The 20,857-nt window shown below is 43.2% G+C and overlaps 1 protein-coding gene across 1 annotated transcript in view; it reads left to right on the top strand.

Annotated features, from left to right (window-relative positions):
- The window catches only part of LOC311244253 (uncharacterized protein), a 62,967-nt gene extending 42,827 nt beyond the window's left edge, over positions 1–20,140 (top strand). The window contains exons 10-14 of the mRNA XM_084333661.1: positions 5,494–5,618; positions 17,022–17,247; positions 17,553–17,605; positions 18,212–18,343; positions 18,438–20,140. Coding sequence (XP_084189787.1) covers positions 5,494–5,618; positions 17,022–17,247; positions 17,553–17,605; positions 18,212–18,343; positions 18,438–19,364 — 1,463 coding nt within the window. The 3' untranslated portion in view covers positions 19,365–20,140. The remainder of the gene's footprint in view (positions 1–5,493; positions 5,619–17,021; positions 17,248–17,552; positions 17,606–18,211; positions 18,344–18,437) is intronic.
- Positions 20,141–20,857: the final 717 nt, after the last annotated feature.

Raw genomic sequence — 20,857 nt, 5'->3', positions numbered from 1 at the left:
AGAGCGTTTCAAATCATAATCTTTTGACATAATGAAAATATATGTAAAATGAAGATACGGACCCAATTTCATGAAATAATTATAAACGCAGACACCGCTGTGCTCACACACACACACACACAAAAAGTCAAGAAAGTAGAAAACGGTACCAGGGAGTGACGAGGGTTATGTGTAGTCGAGACGAGTACTCTCTCAGCCCTGCTACACTCTCCCAGCTGGTCACTGAAAGGCACAGCGAGCATGCCGTGAAGACCAGCCATACTCTGCCTCTGATTCACAGACTGTGGGTGGGGGAATGTGATTGGACCAATGCAGAGTTGACAGACACACACAAACAGTGCAGTCTGTCAGACATGCAAAGACGCTGCTTGCAGTAGAGAGAGCGGAGAATTTTGACTCGTTGCGTTTGTGGCGATGTCTCGCAGATAATACAGATAATACATATGAAAAGTATAATTTGCTCAGAGTCCAGAGACAGTTGTTACCGGAGTCCGGACTTTGAGAATGCCTGTGCTAGACCTACAGTATAATACTGCCAGGCGCCAGCTGCTATAACAAAACCATTTTTCTTTTGTATTTGTTAGTTAAGTTTAGATCTGTATTTATTATTGTTTTGTCATTATTATTATTAGTATTGTTGTTACTGTTGATGTTGATATTGTGTTGTTGGTTGTTGTTAAAAAAAAAACATCAGTATTGGCAGTGTATCGGCCGATATGGCTCATAGACAATCGGTATCGGTGGCAAAAAACATGATCGGGGCATCCCTAATAAACACACACGCAGAATATATTGTTTAGTTGTTACCGTTGCATCTTCTGAGAACATTATCATGCACGCATCATCTACTCAACTTTAAATCACATTACATTTAATTACCGGTAATGCATTTTCTCTGTTTCATAGGACATTGTTTTGTTGTTGCTGCCATGCTTAGTCTTATGGATTTTCAGAATCTAAACTTGCGCAGTGCTCCATTTCTATACATAAGCAGATATATGCAGGTGTATATATATGTATACTACAAAGATAATTTCCAACAAAATATATCATGTCATATATCATCGTCAGATTTTTTTTTCTTTCTTTTTATCCTCTTTTTTTCCCGCCTGATTTAAAAATGTTCTCCCCATCCCAATTTAGTCGCTATGCCAATTCCCCCCCTCCCCTACCTGGTTGTTGTGCGCATGTTCCTCCTACTGGTCGGTACAAGGGAACCCTAAAGTCCACCACATGCTTCCTCCGACACATGTGGAGACAGCCAGTGGCTCTCTTCTCACCTGGCAGCGAGGACTCTCATTTGTGAAGCGTAACGCGTGGGAGGTCACACTGCCTTCACCATTTCCTGCCTTTCGCTGAGCAGGCGCCCAGACCTGACATGTAGGCGTCGCTGTCCACAACGCCAGATTACCACCCACGACTTCCCTCCCCCTAACTCAGCCAAACGAGTTAGTATGACGACCGGCCCAAGCCGCAGGGCAATGCTGACTCCGGGAGTCGAGACCGCAGCCTCTTGCATTGGTGACGAGCGCAATCTTCGCTACGTCACCCGACCGCCCCATCGTCAGATTGTTTGTGATACCTTGGTATAATTACAGTAAACAACAATTTGTAGCATAATTCACATAAATCCTGTCCCTTCCTGTTGCAAGGTGATTTTGCCATTTGTTTCTCGACCCTCTGCATGGGATTTGTTTTGATTTACGAGAGGAGAGAGAGAGAACAGCCCTTTGCTAACTGTGAACGTGGAGTTATTTTTGTTAACACAGTTGACACCATATAAGTCGGGGTAACTCGCCGAACGTTGGGCGCCAAACCCGAGAAAAGTCGGGTTTTCATCGTTATTTCTTTTATTCGATATTTCCCTTCATAATCCATCCATCCAGCCAAACGTCCAATACCGCAAACGTCCAATACCGCCGCCTAACACCTTGCGGCCGCTATTGCACATCCTTGGAATCTCTCTGGCTCAGCCTGTACTAGAGCTGCCGCGGTATTGATGTTTTCCTTACCGCACAAATTTGCGAAATATTTCCTACCGCTGCGGTTATTACCGCATAAAAAAAGTTTGAATGCATTTTTTATTTTTTTTTGTAGTCTACTCTTTATAGCATATAGCCTGCCTCTAGTCTAAATGTCTATCTTTAGAGGATGACTTTGCAGCATGAATATTGTTTGGGATTCGGCAAGCACGCATTCGTCATTGAAAGCGAAACACGGATTCAAAGTCTCCCCTCTGGTCGTGCGCCGTTCACTCGGTGTCGCGGGAAGGGGTGGTAGTAGCGCCCGGCGGTTACCCCCCCGACCCTTTCTTCTTATTATTATTATAACGTTACTACTTATGATTCCAAAGGCATTCGTTTTGTGGCATTAACGTTATATAGTTACACATTCAATAACATCAGCGTATTTACCGGACCATAGCAAGGCAAGCATTACTCAATTCATATCTCCGTTCCTTTCTTTGCTCAGAGCGTGCCGAGTTGTGCCCATTCTGCGGTCTGTTAATAAAGTTTTCAATCAGACAAGTGTATAGAACGAAGGGCTTTTATTATAACATTCGTTGCAGTAAAATCATTATGCCTCGTTTAGTACTCCTGAGGAGCGATGGTAGTCCACTCCGGCGGAGAGCTAACGTTATTAGCCGTGTTGTGAGCTCTGATCAATGACCGACTATCGGGAAGTAAAAACCTAATACGCACTTGCCGATTGGTGGTAACAGCAGAGGCGGGTGCAAGCGGTGTGACGTAATTGGCAGAATCGACTGTCAATCAAAATTGTTCCGTTGCTTTGGTTGAGAGTATTATTATAAAAAACAGCTGTGATGCGGTATTCAGCTAAACTCTGCGGTGGGCATGATGTAACAGCGATACCGCGGTAATGCAATAACCGCGGCAGCTCTAGCCTGTACGTCGAACTATGAAGTCCGGTCCGGGTTTTCCTTCTCAGGCAGGACAAGCGTTTATAACACATGGATTGGGGAGACTCGAGCACCGCCGGTTCATGTGTTTTGGTGGATTATCTTGGCAACACAACCGACATCAATACTTGGAATGGCGATCAGATAATTGGAATATTCTTTTTGCAGTACATCCTAGTCAAGGTAAGGGCTATATGCTATCAATCTTGCGTTGATCTGATAATTCCTTCCCCGCAATCGGAGCGTGTGTCTGTAATGTACTGTGTAACGTATTCCGTTGGTGACGAATACCGATAATCTAGCGTTGATTTCAGATTGATCCAAGCGAGGAATGGCACGATTTATATGCAGTAAAACGCTGTTTGGGGGTGTTTCCTGGGATTACACAGAATTACTCTAAAACTATACTCATAATCACCACGGTATAAAACGTAAATGTATGGATGAAAAAATTATCTGTTTTTTGCATCTTGACCGGAAGAAACTCAATGACAATCGACTATATTATTAGATCCTGTTAATGACAGCAAATTTATTTGTAGAGGCTTATTGCACCACAATGCCTTCAGCAGAACTCCTGTGGATCCGAGCCGGTGGTCAATAGACTTGTCGCATAATATCAATACAAAATAGAGGCCATCAATAGACTCGTCCCATAATATCAATACAAAATAGAGGCTATCAATAGACGTGTCCCATAATATCAATACAAAATAGAGGCTAAACAATAGACTTGTCACAGTCTCATCTAGGCATGTCCCCATCATGTTTTTCTGCCCCTGATCCCGATCCGAGGCATTTAATATTGAGTATCTGCAGGTAGTCCTGATCCAATATTTGTATTTTCCTAGATAATATAGCAGAGTGCACACATCAATTTAGACTACATTAGAACCATTTCAATGTAGGTAAGATATGGGCGGCTAAGTGGCGCAGTGGGCAAGGCGCTCGCCACTAACGCAGGAGATGCTGGGTTCGAGCCCAGCTCTCGGCATTGCTTCCGGCTTGGCTGGTCGTTCATACTAATACAATTGGCAGTATTAGGGGGTGGGAAAGCCGGTGGGTGGGGATCGGACGTTGTGGACAGCGACTCCTACAGGTCGGTTGGTGCGCCTGTACAGCAGAATCAGGAAGCAACAGGGGCAGTGTGAGCCTCCCGCGCGTTAGTCCTCGCCGCTGAGAGATCGCGCTGTACAGGTGAAAAGATGCGACAGCTGCCTCCTCGTGTACCGGAGGGGACACGTGATGCAAGGCTTGGTCCACATTGCAGCCGACCAGTGGGAGGCATGGTCTAACAACGTTCGAGACAGGGGAGGGTAGAATTGGATAATACGAAATTGGGATGGGAGAAAAATAGAAAATGGGGAGAAAAAGTAGATACATTTTTTTTGGTAAGATATGGTTGGTAATTAAATAGTTCTGCTTAAAGAAAAAAGATTTGCCTTCATCACAGCTTTCCATTAACTCATTCAGCGCCAGCCATTAGTTAGGCCCGTTGTAGCTAGGCCAACACTTTAAAAGATAGGAGTGCGTCACCTTGTTTGTAGAGCTAAATCTATATTCTATATTATAGCCATGGATACAATACATTTGACAGTGACTTTCTTCCGGTCAAGATGCAAGAAAGAGATAATATTTCCATGCATACATTCATGCGTTATACCGTGGTGAATATAAGTGGTTTTACAGTGGTCTGGGGTCATTCCTGAAAGGCTGAGGAATAGCCCTATACGTGTATTATACTATAACCGTTGTCGTTTCTTGCCTGGACCCGCTATTATTCTCAAATCAAATCTATATCATAGGTATTATGTTTCATCATGAATGCATGAAGAGGGGAGGGGGTTGTTTTTTGATGCTTTGATCGTCACCAACGGCATACGTTGTGGAGTAACGTTACACACATACGTTCCGATCGGGGGGTGAAGACATGGTTGGATCAACGCAAGATTGATATCATATAGCCCTTATCTTCACTAGGATGTACCCCAAAAAGAATATTCCAATTATCTGATGGCGATTCCAAGTATTGATGTCCATCATGTCGCCCACATAATCCACCACACATCATGCATCGGGAGCATTTGACGCATCTCAATCCGATCGTTATAACCGCTCCATTCGCCCGACAAAGAAAACTCCAACCGGAGACATATAATCGACGCACAGGCCAAGATACAACGTTTCAAAGGGTGCACTTTGGCAATCTCAGACTCATTCCCTATGCTAACGCCAAGGTCCCCGGATGAATAATGAATACAAATATTTAATAAAAATAAACTACCAAAACCCGAGATATCTCGTGTCTGGCGCCCAACCGCTGGCGAGTTAACCCGACTTATCTTGGGTTTGGCCTCCATTGTGTTGATGGTTTTAATTTTCTTTTTTATCTAACAAAAAAGGATCTGAATTTGATTATAATATACCGATCAATTGAAATATGCTGAGATCTGTTCCAATTCCAATCTGTCTGATCCGATCGGGATTGTCATTGGTGTTATGGTCATTATGGACATGGATTTACAAATCCTTTTAGTTGTGATCAATATTACCTCTTTCTCTGTTCCCCACAGATGACAACTTCCCCAAGGTGATAGTGCTGCCCGTTCCGGTGCCAGTTCCGGTGCCAGTGTTCATTCCAGTGCCTATGAATATGTACAGCCAGTACACCCCCAAGCCTGTGGGCCTGCCCATACCGGTAAATCAACACCTCTAACACATTGCTAGAAATCTTCTGAACCTTGATTTAGCCAAAACTAACTTGAATAAGAATAAGGCCCTGAATACACGTATATGGATATTTTTCAAAACTGATATTTTCACACTCCATACAAAATAATCCTTGTCCACAAGGCACGGTTTTAAAAAATACCTACGTCCAGACGTACATTTTGAAACTCATATAAACAAGCATGCCGGGCCAGTAGGTGGCGATAAGCGATATCTCAAATACCATGGAACAACAGTCTGAGCAGTGTGATTTCTTTCCTGTAGCCTATGTGTGCGAAGACGCTCTCTGATTGGCTAGCCGCGTACAGCGAAGACCCTCTCTGATTGGTTTAGCCCCGAAGGGTCTCTTCCGCCTTGTACATATATATTCTCTGCTTCAAGGTGGTTATGCTTTGGCCCTCTTTCGAAGTGGGTTATGCTTAGGGTTAGGGTTAAGGTTAAGGTTAGGGTTAGGCGGAAGAGACCCTTCGGCGCTAAACCAATCAGAGAGGGTCTTCGCTGTACGCGGCTAGCCAATCAGAGAGCGTCTTCGCACACATAGGCTACGTTTAAAAATCACGCGTCTGAACATGCGTAGTGAGCTGATTTTAAGCAACTGAAAAGTATCAAATTTTTTATTATTATTCACATGAAACAAGACAACACATTAAACACAATCACAATACATAGAACTTCACAAGAAAATAACAAAAACAATAATAATACAGAATAACAATTTATACAGACAAAGAGAAAAGAAAACAGAGTTCAACCTTCTAAATTTTTAATCCAAGGGGTACTATCCAATAAATGGTCTTTCCCAGTGTTCAGCCCCGATTCCCGGCCGTGTGACCCTATATTAATAAAACATACATCTCCAATTCACCACAAGGACCACTTTTTGAGAACACGACCCGAAAACAGAGCAATGAACCTTCATGACAAAACAAAAACCTGTAGAGGTGTTCCATAGACTCACAGAGACCGTGTAAAAGTGACCAAACAGTGAAGAAATAGTTAAATAGCTGCCCCCCCATAAAATCCCCAGCTAAACTCAAGAGGACAAGACAAAAGACAAGACAGACAAAACATTTCCTCCTCCCCCTCCCAAGAGACCCCCGGACTCACCCGAACACGCACCTCAACCCCGCTCAGCCGCACACGGCGGTCCTGACCTTTTCGGCTGCTGCAAACCACAGGTCTATACCTGCCTGTCCCACCCCAATCACCCGCGCCGTGGATATCTCAAGATAAATCACATCTAATAGTGTTAGGGACCAGTTAATCACTGTAAGCTTCTCAGGCTCCTTCCACCTCATTGCCTTTAGCTTCTTCACTGCTGTGACACCCTTTTTAGTTGAACGGACGCAGGTAGTGTCGTTATATCGTTCAGGAGTAGCGTAACAGCTGTGAATGGGATAGTTAAGCCACACAGATCTGAAAGTTTGTCCGTTATTGACCTCCAGAAGCGGGCCACTGGTGGGCAATCCCAATACATATGCATATAAGTGCCAGTGGCCTTTTGAGAGCACAAAGTGCACCGAGAGTCGGTTATCAGTCCCATAGCAAATAGCTTCCTAGGTGTAAGATAGGTCCTATGAATATAATTAAAATTAATTTGCTGGTGATTGGGGTTGCGGGAAGATAATGCCACATTTGCCCAAACATCATCCCAGTCAAACTCGGGGTCCAACTCCGGGATATCCACACGCCAGATTGTATCCAATGACAAATTTTTATACGTGGACTGAATTAAGAGCGTATAAAAGTCTGAGACAAACCCTCTGGAGGTCATCCTGTCCACTATGAGCCTGAGGAAGGGGTGTGGTTGCAAAGCTTGAGCCCACGGCACGCCATGCGCCCTCAGCGCTGACCTTAGTTGAAGGTAAAGAAAAAAGGACTCGCCGGGAAGATCATAAAATTCTCTTAAGTCCTGAAACGCACGGAGGCCGTTCTTATCATAAATAACCTCCAGAGTATGAACTCCCCTCCTCTGCCATTGAGGAATATTAACCGGCTTGTGCCCAACAAGTAATTGCTGGTTATTAAAAATTGGAGAGTCCAGGTGCCATGGGCATTTAACCCCACACGACCTCTGTACATTACGCCATGTTTGGATCACGTGAGTTATGATCGGTCCATACCTCAGCTGGCATTTCGAAATAGAGACAGTGGAGTACACCACATCCTGCAATCTTAGCGGTGAGACCGCCGCCGCTTCTAAGGTGCGCCAAGATACAGCATCTACAGGGTCTAGCCAGCACATCAGAGGTCTCAGTGAGAAGGACCAGAAATAAAGCTTAAAATCAGGGATTGCGAGGCCCCCATCTTGTTTCCTACGTTGAGTAGTAGCTCTTTTGATTCTCGGGCGTTTGTTATTCCCGATAAATTTAGATACCATCGATTGTACCTTGCGCCAGTGGTCTATTGGAGGGGGCAGGGGGAGCATTGAGCTAACAAAATGTATCCTAGGCAGAACGTTCATTTTGATTATGGAAGCTCGGGCTTGAAGGGAGTTAGGAAGGGACGACCATCTGTCTAGATCCTGGCGTATTTTATCATAAGTACCCGTGAAGTTGTACTTAGTAGTTTGACTCAGCGTGGGGAATATCTCTATACCTAAGTATTTAAAATGTTCCACTATGGGGATATCGGCTGGTAGTCGCACCGCCTTGGCCAGCTCATTAAGAGGTAGGCAGGCTGATTTGTTCCAGTTAATCTTAAAGCCTGACAATTTACCAAAGTCGTCGATTATTTCCAATAATTTTGTGGCCGACCGGGAAGGGTCATCCATAAAAATCAGTAGGTCATCCGCATAGAGAGCAATTTTGTGTGGTGTATTATTGATCATTATGGGGACGATGTCCTCTGATTGCCTAATAAATTGGGCCAATGGTTCGAGGGAAAGCGCGAATAGTCCCGGGCTCAGAGGACAACCCTGTCTAGAAGATCTGGAGACTGGGAAAAGTGTGGAACAGTTTTTGCCTGTCAGTATCATTGCCGACGGTGAGGCATACAGGACTTTAATCATATGAATAAAATTCTTTCCCAGACCCATGACCTCAAGTACCTTCCACAGGTATGACCATTCTAGTCTGTCAAACGCCTTCATGGCATCCAAAGACAGAACAGTGGACGGAGCTGTATTGTCTTTACTGTTATCGACTACATGCAACAGCCTCCTAAGATTATCTGCAGCCAGGCGCCCCGCGATAAAACTATTTTGATCGCAGTGTACCAATACCGTCATAAATCTCTGCAGGCGGCGGGCCAGCACCTTGGCAAACACTTTTAAATCGGCCCAGAGAAGACTCAAGGGCCTATAGCTACCACAATCATTGGGATCTTTGTCCTTCTTGAGAAGTAAAGAAATCAGCGCCATGTTGACATCTCTTGAGAACTCCCCCTGTTCGATAGCGTAATTGATCATATCGAGCATCAATGGGCCCAGTTGGTCCCAGAAAGCTAAATACACCTCGGGTGGAATACCATCCCAGCCTGGTGCCTTACCCCTCTGCATTTCAGCGATCGTCTCCCTTAGTTCCATAAGGGTGATCGGTTTCCCCAGTTCCTTAGCCTCTAACTCAGAAATGTGCGGTATCTCAATGAACGATTCAAATTTAGAGTCGTCGAGATTAACCTCTGAGCTATATAACTGAGTAAAACTCTTTAAAAGTGTCGTTGATCTTTTTCGAATCAGTAGTGATTGTACCCTGTCGCGTCTTGATCGAGGGGATATCCAAGAAATGATCATTCGAGCGTATTTTCATTGCCAATAGATGGCTAGGCCTGGAGCCGTGAAAGTAGTAATTTTGCCTTGTCCTATGTATCAAGAACTCAGACTGTTGTTTAAGTATGGAGTTTATTTCCTTCTTGACTATCTTACGTTGTGTGTTTAGTCGTTCACTATAGTTAGTTTGCAAAGATGCGTATAGATCCGCATATAATGTTTCCAGTCCTTCTAGTTTTTTTGATCGGGATTTACGTAAGTTGGAGGAGAAAAGTGTGACATGACCCCTGATAAATCCTTTCAATGCGTTCCATAGGACCCTGGGGTCATCGACCGTGCCAACATTGATCTGCAAGAATTCAGCTAGTTTACTCCCGAACTCAGAGCAGAAATCATCGTTCTTTAATAAGGTTGAGTTAAAACGCCACCTGGGAGCTCTCGTGGAGAGCCTGCCAAAGGTTGCCACAAGGAAAATCCCCTTGTGGTCCGAGAGAGCCAGGGGAACCAATGAGAAGTCGAAACTATCAAACAAATTAGGGGATGCGAATGCATAGTCTATTCGAGAGAAGGTTTTGTGTCTGGCAGACGGGTGAGAGTAATCCTTGAGGGTGGGATTGGATAAGCGCCATAGGTCTGCGAGCCCAGTGTCCTGGGCCCACATCCTGAGGGCCTTAGAGGACCGTTTTTGGTCGCTTGTTTCAGAGGGCCCGGACCTATCCATCTCCGCATCCCAGCACGCATTAAAATCGCCACCCACAATGAGAGCGTATCCAGTAAGTTCCAACATATTCTTCGTGATTGTATTATAGAACGCTGAATCAAATGTGTTAGGGGCATACAATGCTATTATTGCCATCTTCCTATGAGAGAACTCAACTTTTGCTATAGTAATCCTTCCCTCCGTGTCCGACCACACATCCAGGACTTTGATATCAAGGTTACGTCTTGTAACTATGACGACTCCTTTCGTCTTATCGGCTGAGGATGAGGAGATAGCGTGATATTGTCGATTTGCTAGCCTTGACACATCACCCACCAATAAATGCGTCTCACTAAGGAGAGCAATGTCAATATTTCTTCTCTTCAATAACCAAAGGACACTGGCACGCTTGTGTGGGGCGTTAAGACCTCCTGCGTTCCAAATTTAAATATTCAATTTAGCCATGGTCGAGTTTGTCTAAATGCGTAGAGAACATACCAGTGCAGCCAGGCTGAGTACAGAGGCGCTGATCCAGGCGGGCCCAGAGGGTCAATCCCAGGAGTTCAGAGGAGGAACAATTACACACATATAAGACAACAGTACATAAAACACATAAAAATACCACCCCAGTTACAACCCCCCCTCCTTCTACTCTAAACCCTAACCCACCCGTCCTATTATAAGCCCTCCTATACCCACTCTCCAATCCCCTCCCTATGCCCCATCCACTAAGGATGGTCATCTTCCTATCATTTCCCACTGGAGTCATGGATCCAATAAGACGCTCCCCACTCCGACCCCCCTCTAGATAAACCCCTGATTAAACCCCCACTAGTCCAATAAACACAAATAATAATAAAAAATAAAATTCAATAAAGATATCGGTCGAAAACCACAGTGAGCCTTGGCCCTAACATGAGAACTATAATGGAAAAAATAGCCATTATTATTAGGGGTGGGAATCACCAGTTTCATCATGATACGATACAATATCGATTCTTTGGACAACAATACGATATTTGCCGATATCACAAAGTCTCTCACGATACAATACGATTAGATTAGATTCAGGTGCCTGCAATCGATATGAGATGATATCATATGCCCATTTAACACAATCAGTAACATTTAGATCAACTAAAAAAAGGTAACGAAAATATCATTTGACATTTGTATTTTTGAGCTCTTCCAGACATTTTTTTTTTTTTTTTCAAATAGTTTTTCTTTATTTTCCCTTTTCAACATGAAACAAGACAATACAATACAATAACAATACTAATAAACAAGACATCACAGGACAATAACAGTAATAATAATAATAATAATAACGACAATGACAACCATCAGTTAAATCAGAATAATGAAAAATAAAATAGTCATGTATAAATTAAATATATAAATTAATAAGAATATATATATATATACATATACATACACACATACATATATATACATGCATATACCCACATGTATGTACCATAAGGCGAGATTACTTGAGCACCCGTCATCTCCAGTATCGACAACCAAGGTCCCTACCCCTTGAGGACCCCAAATCCGGCGCCCCAGCGAGCCAGAGCATCATGCCTCTTTAACACTCCGATTCACCAAGACCTCGAATCAGGGGCCCCCACCAGTCCGAGACCGCGTCTTGTTTGCTTTTCTCATATTTTTATATTCAGAGTTAATGATATTGTTTACACTGTTCATTTTTTCTCATACGTATTTTTAAATAAACAATAATAAATAATAACAACAATGACAACAACAACATCATTGTTATACAACAGACAGGCCTCTTACGCGTCTGTTGTACAACTTCTTCCACTAGGGAAACCCACCTCCAAAAAATACACAACCGGGGATAGACATCCCAAGACCCCCGGCCCCCACCCCTCCCCCAACCAAACAGCAAAACCACCAATCGACACGGCCAGCGACAGCATGCGGATATATTCACATACCGCCACTAGCCGTATCAATCAACAGCCCCTCTGCTCAATCGAGAAAACAGCGGAGACCAAAGGTCCCGGAACATCCACCCCCGGCCGCGCTCCTCCAAGGTCAATCTCTCCAATGGAAGAAGCTGGGATATCTGATCTTGAAACATCTCAAAAGTGGGCGAAGAGTCATTTTTCCAAAACAGGAGAATACATTTCTTGGCAAAGTATGTTATAACAATCAGCAGTCTATATTTTTTTGGATCCATCTGGATCTCTGGTAATTCATTAAGTAAATAGGCACATGGGGACAAGTCAAATTCCGTTTCTAATACAGATTTTGTAAATAAATGAATACAATTCCAGAATCGTTTTAGTTTATCACAGTGCCAAAACATGTGTAGAAATGTTCCTTCGTTAGTTTTACATCTAGGACAGTTTATTGAATTATCTCTAGACATTTTATGCATTTTTATTGGAGTTAAATACAATTTATGGATACATTTAAAATTTGCTTCTTTGATTTTGTTACTTGTAAATGGAAAGTGTATTCTATCACAAATATTTAGCCATGTATTTTCTACAAATTTCATGGTTAGGTCTGTCTCCCAGATCCTCAACAAAGGCAAAAAAGATGAGTGACATTCTTTGGAGAAGATGTCATAAAATTCACTAATTTTACCTTTAATTGTGGTCGATGACATTAGTATTTCTTCTATTTCATGTAATTCTAGTCTTAGTTTATTTTCTCTTCTCAGTATGTGTATAATGTTTCTCATTTGTAAATATTTAAAGAAATCAGTATTTGGGATGGCATATTCTGTTCTTAAATCCATAAATGATTTTAACTGCATATTTGTATGAAACAGGTCTTTGAATTGACTTATCCCCAACTGAGCCCATTTGAGTATATTAATTGATCTTAGATGTTTATCTAGATCAGGATTGTGATAGATAGGAGAGTATATGGAGGTACAATTGGTGATACCCAGTTTTTTTGAGCAGTCCTTCCAAGCACATAGTGTGTTAAAAACAGTGAAGCAATTACCTATGTTTCTTATCTTTTTAAATTGTTTTATAAATATGAGAGAGTCCAATGGTAACGGGTCAACAAATTTAGCTTCTAACTGAAACCACTGTGAGTCCCGTCTTCCCAACGACCATGACAGTACATTTCTTAATTGGGCTGACCAAAAATAATGTTGGAGGTTGGGGAGACCGAGACCTCCCATGGATTCTGGTTTCATAAGTGTCAATAACTTTATCCTAGGCATTTTGTTGCACCAAATACATTTTGAGATGGGTCTATTCATAGATTTGAAAAATTCTGTAGATAAGTAACATGGTAACATTTGAAAAAGGAAATTTAGTCTTGGAAGGACGTTCATTCTTATTACATTTATTCTTCCCAGCAGAGATAATGGGAGCGTGGACCATTTACACAGATCAGTTTTTATCTTTTCTATAAGAGGACAATAGTTTTCCCTGTACAAGTTATCTAGTTGCGGTGTAATGTTTATTCCCAAATATTTAAACCCTTCTGGAGACCAATTAAAGGGATATGTTTTATACATCGTTTCGGTTGGGGTCATATGCAGGAGACAAGCATTTGATTTATTAAAGTTTAACTTATATCCAGAGTATTTTCCAAATTGTTCTATTTCGTTATATAAGTGTGATAAGGACTGTTCTGGGTCTTTTATGTATAAAATAATGTCATCTGCGTATAAGGATATTTTATGTTCCTCCTTATTCATTTTCAGTCCTTTAATGTGAATATTGTCTCGTACACATGACGCCAGCAATTCAATCACCATCGCGAAGAGTGAACTCGACAGTGGGCATCCTTGTCTTGTCCCTCTCGTTAGTGTAAAAAAATCAGAGGAAGCTCCATTGGTAATGACAGCTGCTTTAGGATTTTTATAGATTGCTTTAATCCAAGCGATAAAGTTTGGTCCCATATTAAGCTTGTCAAGTATAGAAAAAAAGATTTTCAAAATAAGAGTATCGATATGAATCGATCTTATTACATTGCATCGATCCGATTCGATCGTTGATAATTACATCGATGTATCGATCTGGATCGATGTATCGTCCCACCCCTAATTATTATATAATAACTCAACATCAACCCTGCAACCATCTACTTCCAAGTCTGCGCATCAACGTCGCAATGTTATAGCACAAATGGATAAAGGAAAATTCAAAACAAAATTAAATTAAAGTATACCAGCAGATAGTCTAAGGCAGGATCGGATCACAGGTAAATTGTGCAAACAGATGTCATTTAAACAACGACAATAATAAGAAAGGGAAAAAAGTGGGGGGTTATGGTCAAAGTGCACACCTGTAAGTGCCCCTCTGATCAGGCACAACGGCTGGAATGACATAACCTTTGTAAGAATAGAATTAAACGCATTCATTAACCCGGGGATGGTAATAAGCAATACCTGACACAACCTGTTATCATATATTGTTTATATATATATTCAACCGATCTTCTCCTACCGGAGCCCAAAGCTCAAAACAGCCTGGATATAAAAATAAAAGCATACAAGAAGTTAGTTAAGGACCCGATCACCGTTGAATTGTGCGAACCGATGACACTTAAACAGCAACAACAACCAAAGTGCGTAAATATTAACGGGTCTCGAATGTCTCAGCGCAGACGTTAGACGCAGCCCGCTAGCTAGCCCGAGGCTAGCGCGTAAACTAGTGATGAATCCGGATAGCACGTTAGAGTCTGTTATGTACATTGTTCAGCTAGCTTGTTAGCTTCCAAAGAGGCGATACACAAGTACGACCATGAGGTCAGCATTAGCAAGTAACAGAAGTCATTGGGAAGCCCCGCTAGTTGGATGGGCAGTGGACAGTTAGCATGTCTAGGCATGACAGCATGAATAATCGGCCCTATCAATGTATTCAGGCCCACATCGCCAAGTCACTCACCCGTCATAGATATCAAGCTACAGTCTCGGCTATCCCCTTGAGATATTCCTTCGCTTTAGCCAACGACCAAAATGAACGCCGACCATCGACCTTATCCAACACAGATAATTTCGCAGGAGCGAATAGCGTGGGCCTCAGGCCTAGTTTCCATAGCTTGGACAGGACCACTTTGTATTCGCCTCTCTATGCTTGAACCTCCGGCGTAAAGTCTTCGAAAATGGCCACTTTGTGATCGCCCAGCCTTAGATTACCCCTTCTGGCACGAGCCGACCGCATGATGAGTTGTCTCTGCTGTAGCCTGTTCAGCTTGACAATGATGGGCCTCGGTTCCTTGTTCACTCCAGGAGTGGTCCTGCCCGCTCTGTAGGCCGATTCACATACGGGAGGGGAGGACGTCATTCCCCAGTATTACTTGCAGCAATTCCGGCATGGTCTCAGAGAGACGGCCTTCCCCGCTGCCCTCCGGTACTCCAACAATCCTGATGTTGTAGCGTCTCTCCCGGGACTGTATTTCCACAATTACCGACTGTAGTTTGGCAACTTCGGCCTGCCTAGCCAGCAGGGAGACCTCCAGATCCGCCATCTTCTCGCCCTGTAATGAGGCCTCCGTCGTTAGCGCAGCTAGTTCGATAGCATTAGCCGAGGAGACAGCGTGCAGCGACTCCATCTTGTCTATCAACGGGTCGACCGCCAACCTTATTTCCTCTGATATCTCTCGATGAAGGTTATCACAAAAATCCGCCAGCACTTTTCTTTGTGTTTCAGCGAAGCGTGTCTCAGATTCTGCATGGAGCTTGGTCATGACCGAGAGCACAGCTTCGCTTATCTCCCCGACACCGGGCGATGGTGCGGCCAGGCCCGGTGGTGGTTTGCTGGCTGGAGCGCTCATGGATCTGGTTTCCACCACCGACGAAGTCGAAAAAAGTTGACGACAGTAGTTGAAACTCGACGACTTAACAAGCAGACAAAAAACAAATAAAAATAAAATAAAGACTAATGGGGAAAAACGTATATTCTGCACGGTAGAAGGGAGCTCACGTGAAACACGTCTACTCCATAATCGCCAAGCTCCGCCCTTCTCAGTAGAGGGGTATTGTTTACTGTTTGTCTGCGTTTGCTATTCTCCCTGTTCGTACTCCCCTCCCCTTGTGTGTCCATTTTGATTGTGGGTTTTATTCCCCTTCCTTTTGATATATATATATACATGTATAAAATACCCATTTACTTTTGGAAAACGTCTTTATTATTTCTTCCTGCCGGGACCCGTCCTAAAAGCACCTACTGGACGGGTTGATGTTCACAGCAACCCGTTCCAGCTACCATACAGGGTAACTTCATACATATAAAACATATACATCATTATATACAATATTTATAGACCTTTGTATGTGACATTTACATTAGACCCAGGGTGAAACTAAATGACTCCAGTTGAAGTCCTGTGTTGAAAAGGCTTAAAATCTGTATCTGTCATACTGTGGAATTTTATGTTTATGTATTTCCATCATTCATGTTTATATGTATTGCAATTTGCCATTATTCATGTTGATTATATGTATTTCCATCATTCATGTTGATATGTATTGCCATAATTCATGTTGATATTATGTATTATGTTACACAGAACCATCTGGGAAGTCGTCCTTTGAAACTGTTTGGAATAGGAATTGGGATCAGGGACAGTGCATATCAATCAACAGTTATACATTTATAAATGTATAAATATGCCAACATTAGCAGGGTTGCTAGTTTTCAGTTGTAGTCCCTGGGCTAGATGTTTAAGCCAGAAAAGAAACAGACATTAAAGCTAATATAAAACAGTTTAAAACATATTCTGTACATTCACTCACTAGGCATTCGTGCATCTATAAGAAACTGTTTACAGGGACAAATCAAAGCTATACATGTATAAACACCATATAGGAAGAAATACCGCCAGTAGGTCCTCAAAGGATTTGTCTGAACCACTGATTCGGGTACAAGCTCATAACTTGAAGCCTGACTAGACGAATCCTCACATGATCTCGTGACAGGGAAGGTCCCTGACCTGAATCTAAGTCGTGTCTCTGTCTCCAGCTGCCTGTGCCCGTGTTCCTTCCTGTGACGATGGACAGCGCCGATTGCATAGTGGAGACCACCCAGGAGATCAGAGAGAAGATACCGCCCGACCCCTCCGAGGCAGAACTCCTCCTCATGGCTGAGATGTCGGCTGAGCAGGAAGGGAGAGATGAGAAGGAGGAGGAGGAGAAGAAGAGGAGGCTGGACGAAGAGAGGGCCCGGCCTGAAGCCCTTGACCCTGATGGTGAGTAAAGGATATAGTCCAGCAATGGTTCCCTACCGGGGAAACGCATACACCTAGGGGTACTTGACTAGCTTGTGGACTAGTATGTGGAAAGATTGCGGATTACAATTTATTTCTGAAATGATAAGAATATATTCCAAGTCGTTTCATAAGCCCATTGCTAATATGTTACGTGCGCACCGTGACTAGCAATTCAGCCGATCAACTCATCTTTGCATATACATTTACCAGTCTTGTGCCAGTTCATCTCAATCCCTCTTTATTCTGATCTGAAGTTGATGTCCGCATTCTGTTCTTCATCATAGCTCAATTGACGCTACTGGAAGACGCAGTACCACTTGCTGGGAGAGCAGTGAAGGTACCTTCTTTCTTTCATATAGTTGAAAATGTAGCCTATATCTGGTCTTTCTAAATATGTATGTATTTATTAGTGCTGTCAATCGATTAAAATATTTAACTCGATTAATGGCATGATTGTCCATAGTTAACTCGCGATTACCGTAATCGCATTTTTTTTATTTATTTTTTTTTACCTTAAACTGATCTTTTTCAAGTTCCAAGTTTTAATACTCTTATCAACATGCGAGTCAACAAATGCTTGCTTTATGCAGCCATTTAACACAAAAGGATGACCCTCATGCATTGCAAATTTGCATCAAATTCAGAACAGAGTGATGCACAAAATAACTTAAAAGAAATAATAATTTAAAACAATGAATAAAGTGTGCATGAAATAATAGGGGAAAGAAAACGTTAGGAACTTGTTACGTGTGTGTGTGTGTGTGTGTGTGTGTGTGGGTGTGTTCATGTGTGTGGAGGGATCAGTGTGCAGTGTTCTGATGGCCTGGGGAAAGAAGCTGAGTCTGAGTCACTCTGTTCTTGCTGCATGTACAGTATACGTAGGCGCTTTCCTGATTGTAGTGTATTCACTGATTTATTTATGCATAATTTTTCTTTTATTCAGACATCCATCGCTACTGTTGATCGCCCAGGAATAATGGCAGGTCCAGTAAAGGAAAATCGAGGGCGAAAGAGGATGGGAGGTCCTGCTGTGAATCCGCCAAAGACCAAACACTGTATGGTAAAAAGAAAAGCTGTAAGTAGATTTACAAATATGTCATACATATGTTGCCCATATGCGGGGATCAATAAAGGAATATCTTATTTTAGCCTCCCTTTTTGCTTTGCAGGCCACAGTTATTAGCATGGGAGCACCAGCAGAAACGGCAGAGACGAGAGATGAGGATGAGACAGCAGAAACGCCAACACCAACACGAACCATTACTGATATTTGTCATGTAATTATCATGTCGACGGTGGCTGCTGTGGTGGAACAAAAAATAAACAAGAATGTTGCCAGGCTCCTTAAACGACATGAGGCCTCTGAGAAACGACAGGAGGCCTCTGAGAAACGACAGGAGGCCTCTGAGAAACGACAGGAGGCCACAGAAAAAGAGCTGGCCAGGCTGCTTAAACAAAATGATGAAACCGAGAAAGAGCTGGCCAGGCTGCTTAAACAAAATGATGAAACGGAGAAAGAGCTGGCCAGGCGGGACCAAGCATGCCGCTGTGACTGCCGTAATGCAACACCAAGGCTGGTCGAACCCTCCTCTCCACAGCCTGAGGCCGGTGTCACCGCTCAGGCTTTCAATCGGCAGCTTTTCACACCATCAAGAGATGAGGATGGACTATGCTTGCGTCTTTCACCGTCTCCCTCCCGAACCCCCATGCCTGCAGCTCCAGTGGCTAAACCACAGAGAAAAGCAAAGCGTCCAGCCCTGCCCGACATACAACTGGAGAGTATTTCAGCAGAGGACGAGCAAAAGGCTTTCGACCGTGCTCATAACTTGCAAGGCAACCCACGGCCTGATGATTACGCAGCGAGTTTGTTCATGTTGCTTATTGACTTTCCAACCTACCAACAGTGGGCTAAAAAAGTAAACTGGAACGGTAAACGGGGGAAACATGCTTTACCTCTAAACCTCAGAAAGATGTTGATTGAGAGAGTTAGAGCACGATATAGTGTTTGCAACTGGCATGCAGTTCGTGATCGGATAAATGAACGTTTGAGGGCCCCGCGGTCAGAGGATCCGAGGAACAAGTTCCCATATGAGTGAATTTAGTCTGCACTAAAACACAAGTATTGTGTTTTAATAATTGTGTTTTTTTTTTTAATTCTTTTTCCCCCTCCATTTTCCTCAGATTTTCTCCCATCCCAATGTTAGTCGTATGCCAATTCCCAATCCCCTTCCTGGTCGCTGCGCACTTACCCCCCACAGTCGGTCTGGGAGAGTGGAGGCTACCACGTGCTTCCTCCGACACACGTCCAGCCAATCACCGCTTCTTTTCACCTGGCAGCGCGGATATTCTCTGAGAGGGCGTAGCGTGTGGAAGGATCACACTATCCCACTCAGGTCCCATCCGCGCTTAGCAGGCGCCCCGACCGAACTGTAGGAGTCGCTGTTTACAACGACCCGGACCCACCCCGCCAGCTTCTCCCACCCTCTAATACTGCCAATTGTATTAGTGTGAACGGCCAGCCAAGCTGGTGACAACCCCGGAGCTGTGAGCTGGATTCGAACAGGCGAATCCTAGCGTCTCCGGGGTTGGTGACGAACGCAATCTCCGCTACGCCACCTAATCGCCCCTGTTTTTTTGTGTGTTTTAATAAAATCATGGAAACATACTGAAATTGACGTGCATTATTTTACATTTCAAAAATATATTTGTGTTCACCGGTTTGTTTAAATTGCATAATACAGATTTATGAAGTGGATAATATCAAGAATAATGACTCAATGGTGATTACACACCACAGGTCACTTTAACACTTTAATCGCCATGGGTTAAATTCATAATTTACCATCCCTCGCCAGCTCTATTTGTCTATGGAGAAGTTCCCCTTCTTTGCAGGGCTATAACTTTTTAAATTCTATTGCTACATTGCCATTATTATGGCCCATTCAATGTCCTATATGTATTGTTCAGGGTGTAGCAACGTTAAACTTTTTCATTCACATATTCATACTAAAATATGGTCTAAAGTATGTTTTTATCGTTTTCTCCAGCTTTCTTCAGAACGTGATTTATAGCCCTAAATGCATTATATTGATGATAAAATACAGTTTGGTAGGAATCTGTGCGAGATGAAAAATTTCAACTGGACGTACTTCTGGAATGATCTACGTATGATCTGATGATGACTGGATGGGCGGGGGATCGTTTATAATTCCGTGGGCAGCGTTAGATGATTCATCCAGAGTGGGTCATATGTTCATCATAGCAGTTTATATGGAATACGTTAGAAAATAACGCTGAATCTTACCGTATGTTCCTCGCGCCGTTGGACGATCAGCGTGGAGTAGACCGTTTTCGATTATAGGATGTTGATCCTGATGAACCATTTCCAGGTTGTATAATACTATATACGTCCAAATAACGTTGTTTATTGAGTTAGGGCGAGCGATTGATCATCCAGTGTGTTGAGATGGAGTCCGGCTACCGATCGCGAGTGCCCGGAGCACATATGGATGAGCACTTCCTGTTTGGTGCGCCCCTCCCTCTTGGCCGATCTGCCGATCGGCCACCAGATGGCGCTCTCGAACCGTTA

This window comes from Notolepis coatsorum (genome assembly GCF_963971535.1).
Source record: "Notolepis coatsorum genome assembly, chromosome: 17".
NCBI lineage: Eukaryota > Metazoa > Chordata > Actinopteri > Aulopiformes > Paralepididae > Notolepis > Notolepis coatsorum.
The sequence above is the reverse complement of the archived record's forward strand: the minus strand, read 5'-3'. Positions and strand labels throughout refer to the sequence as shown.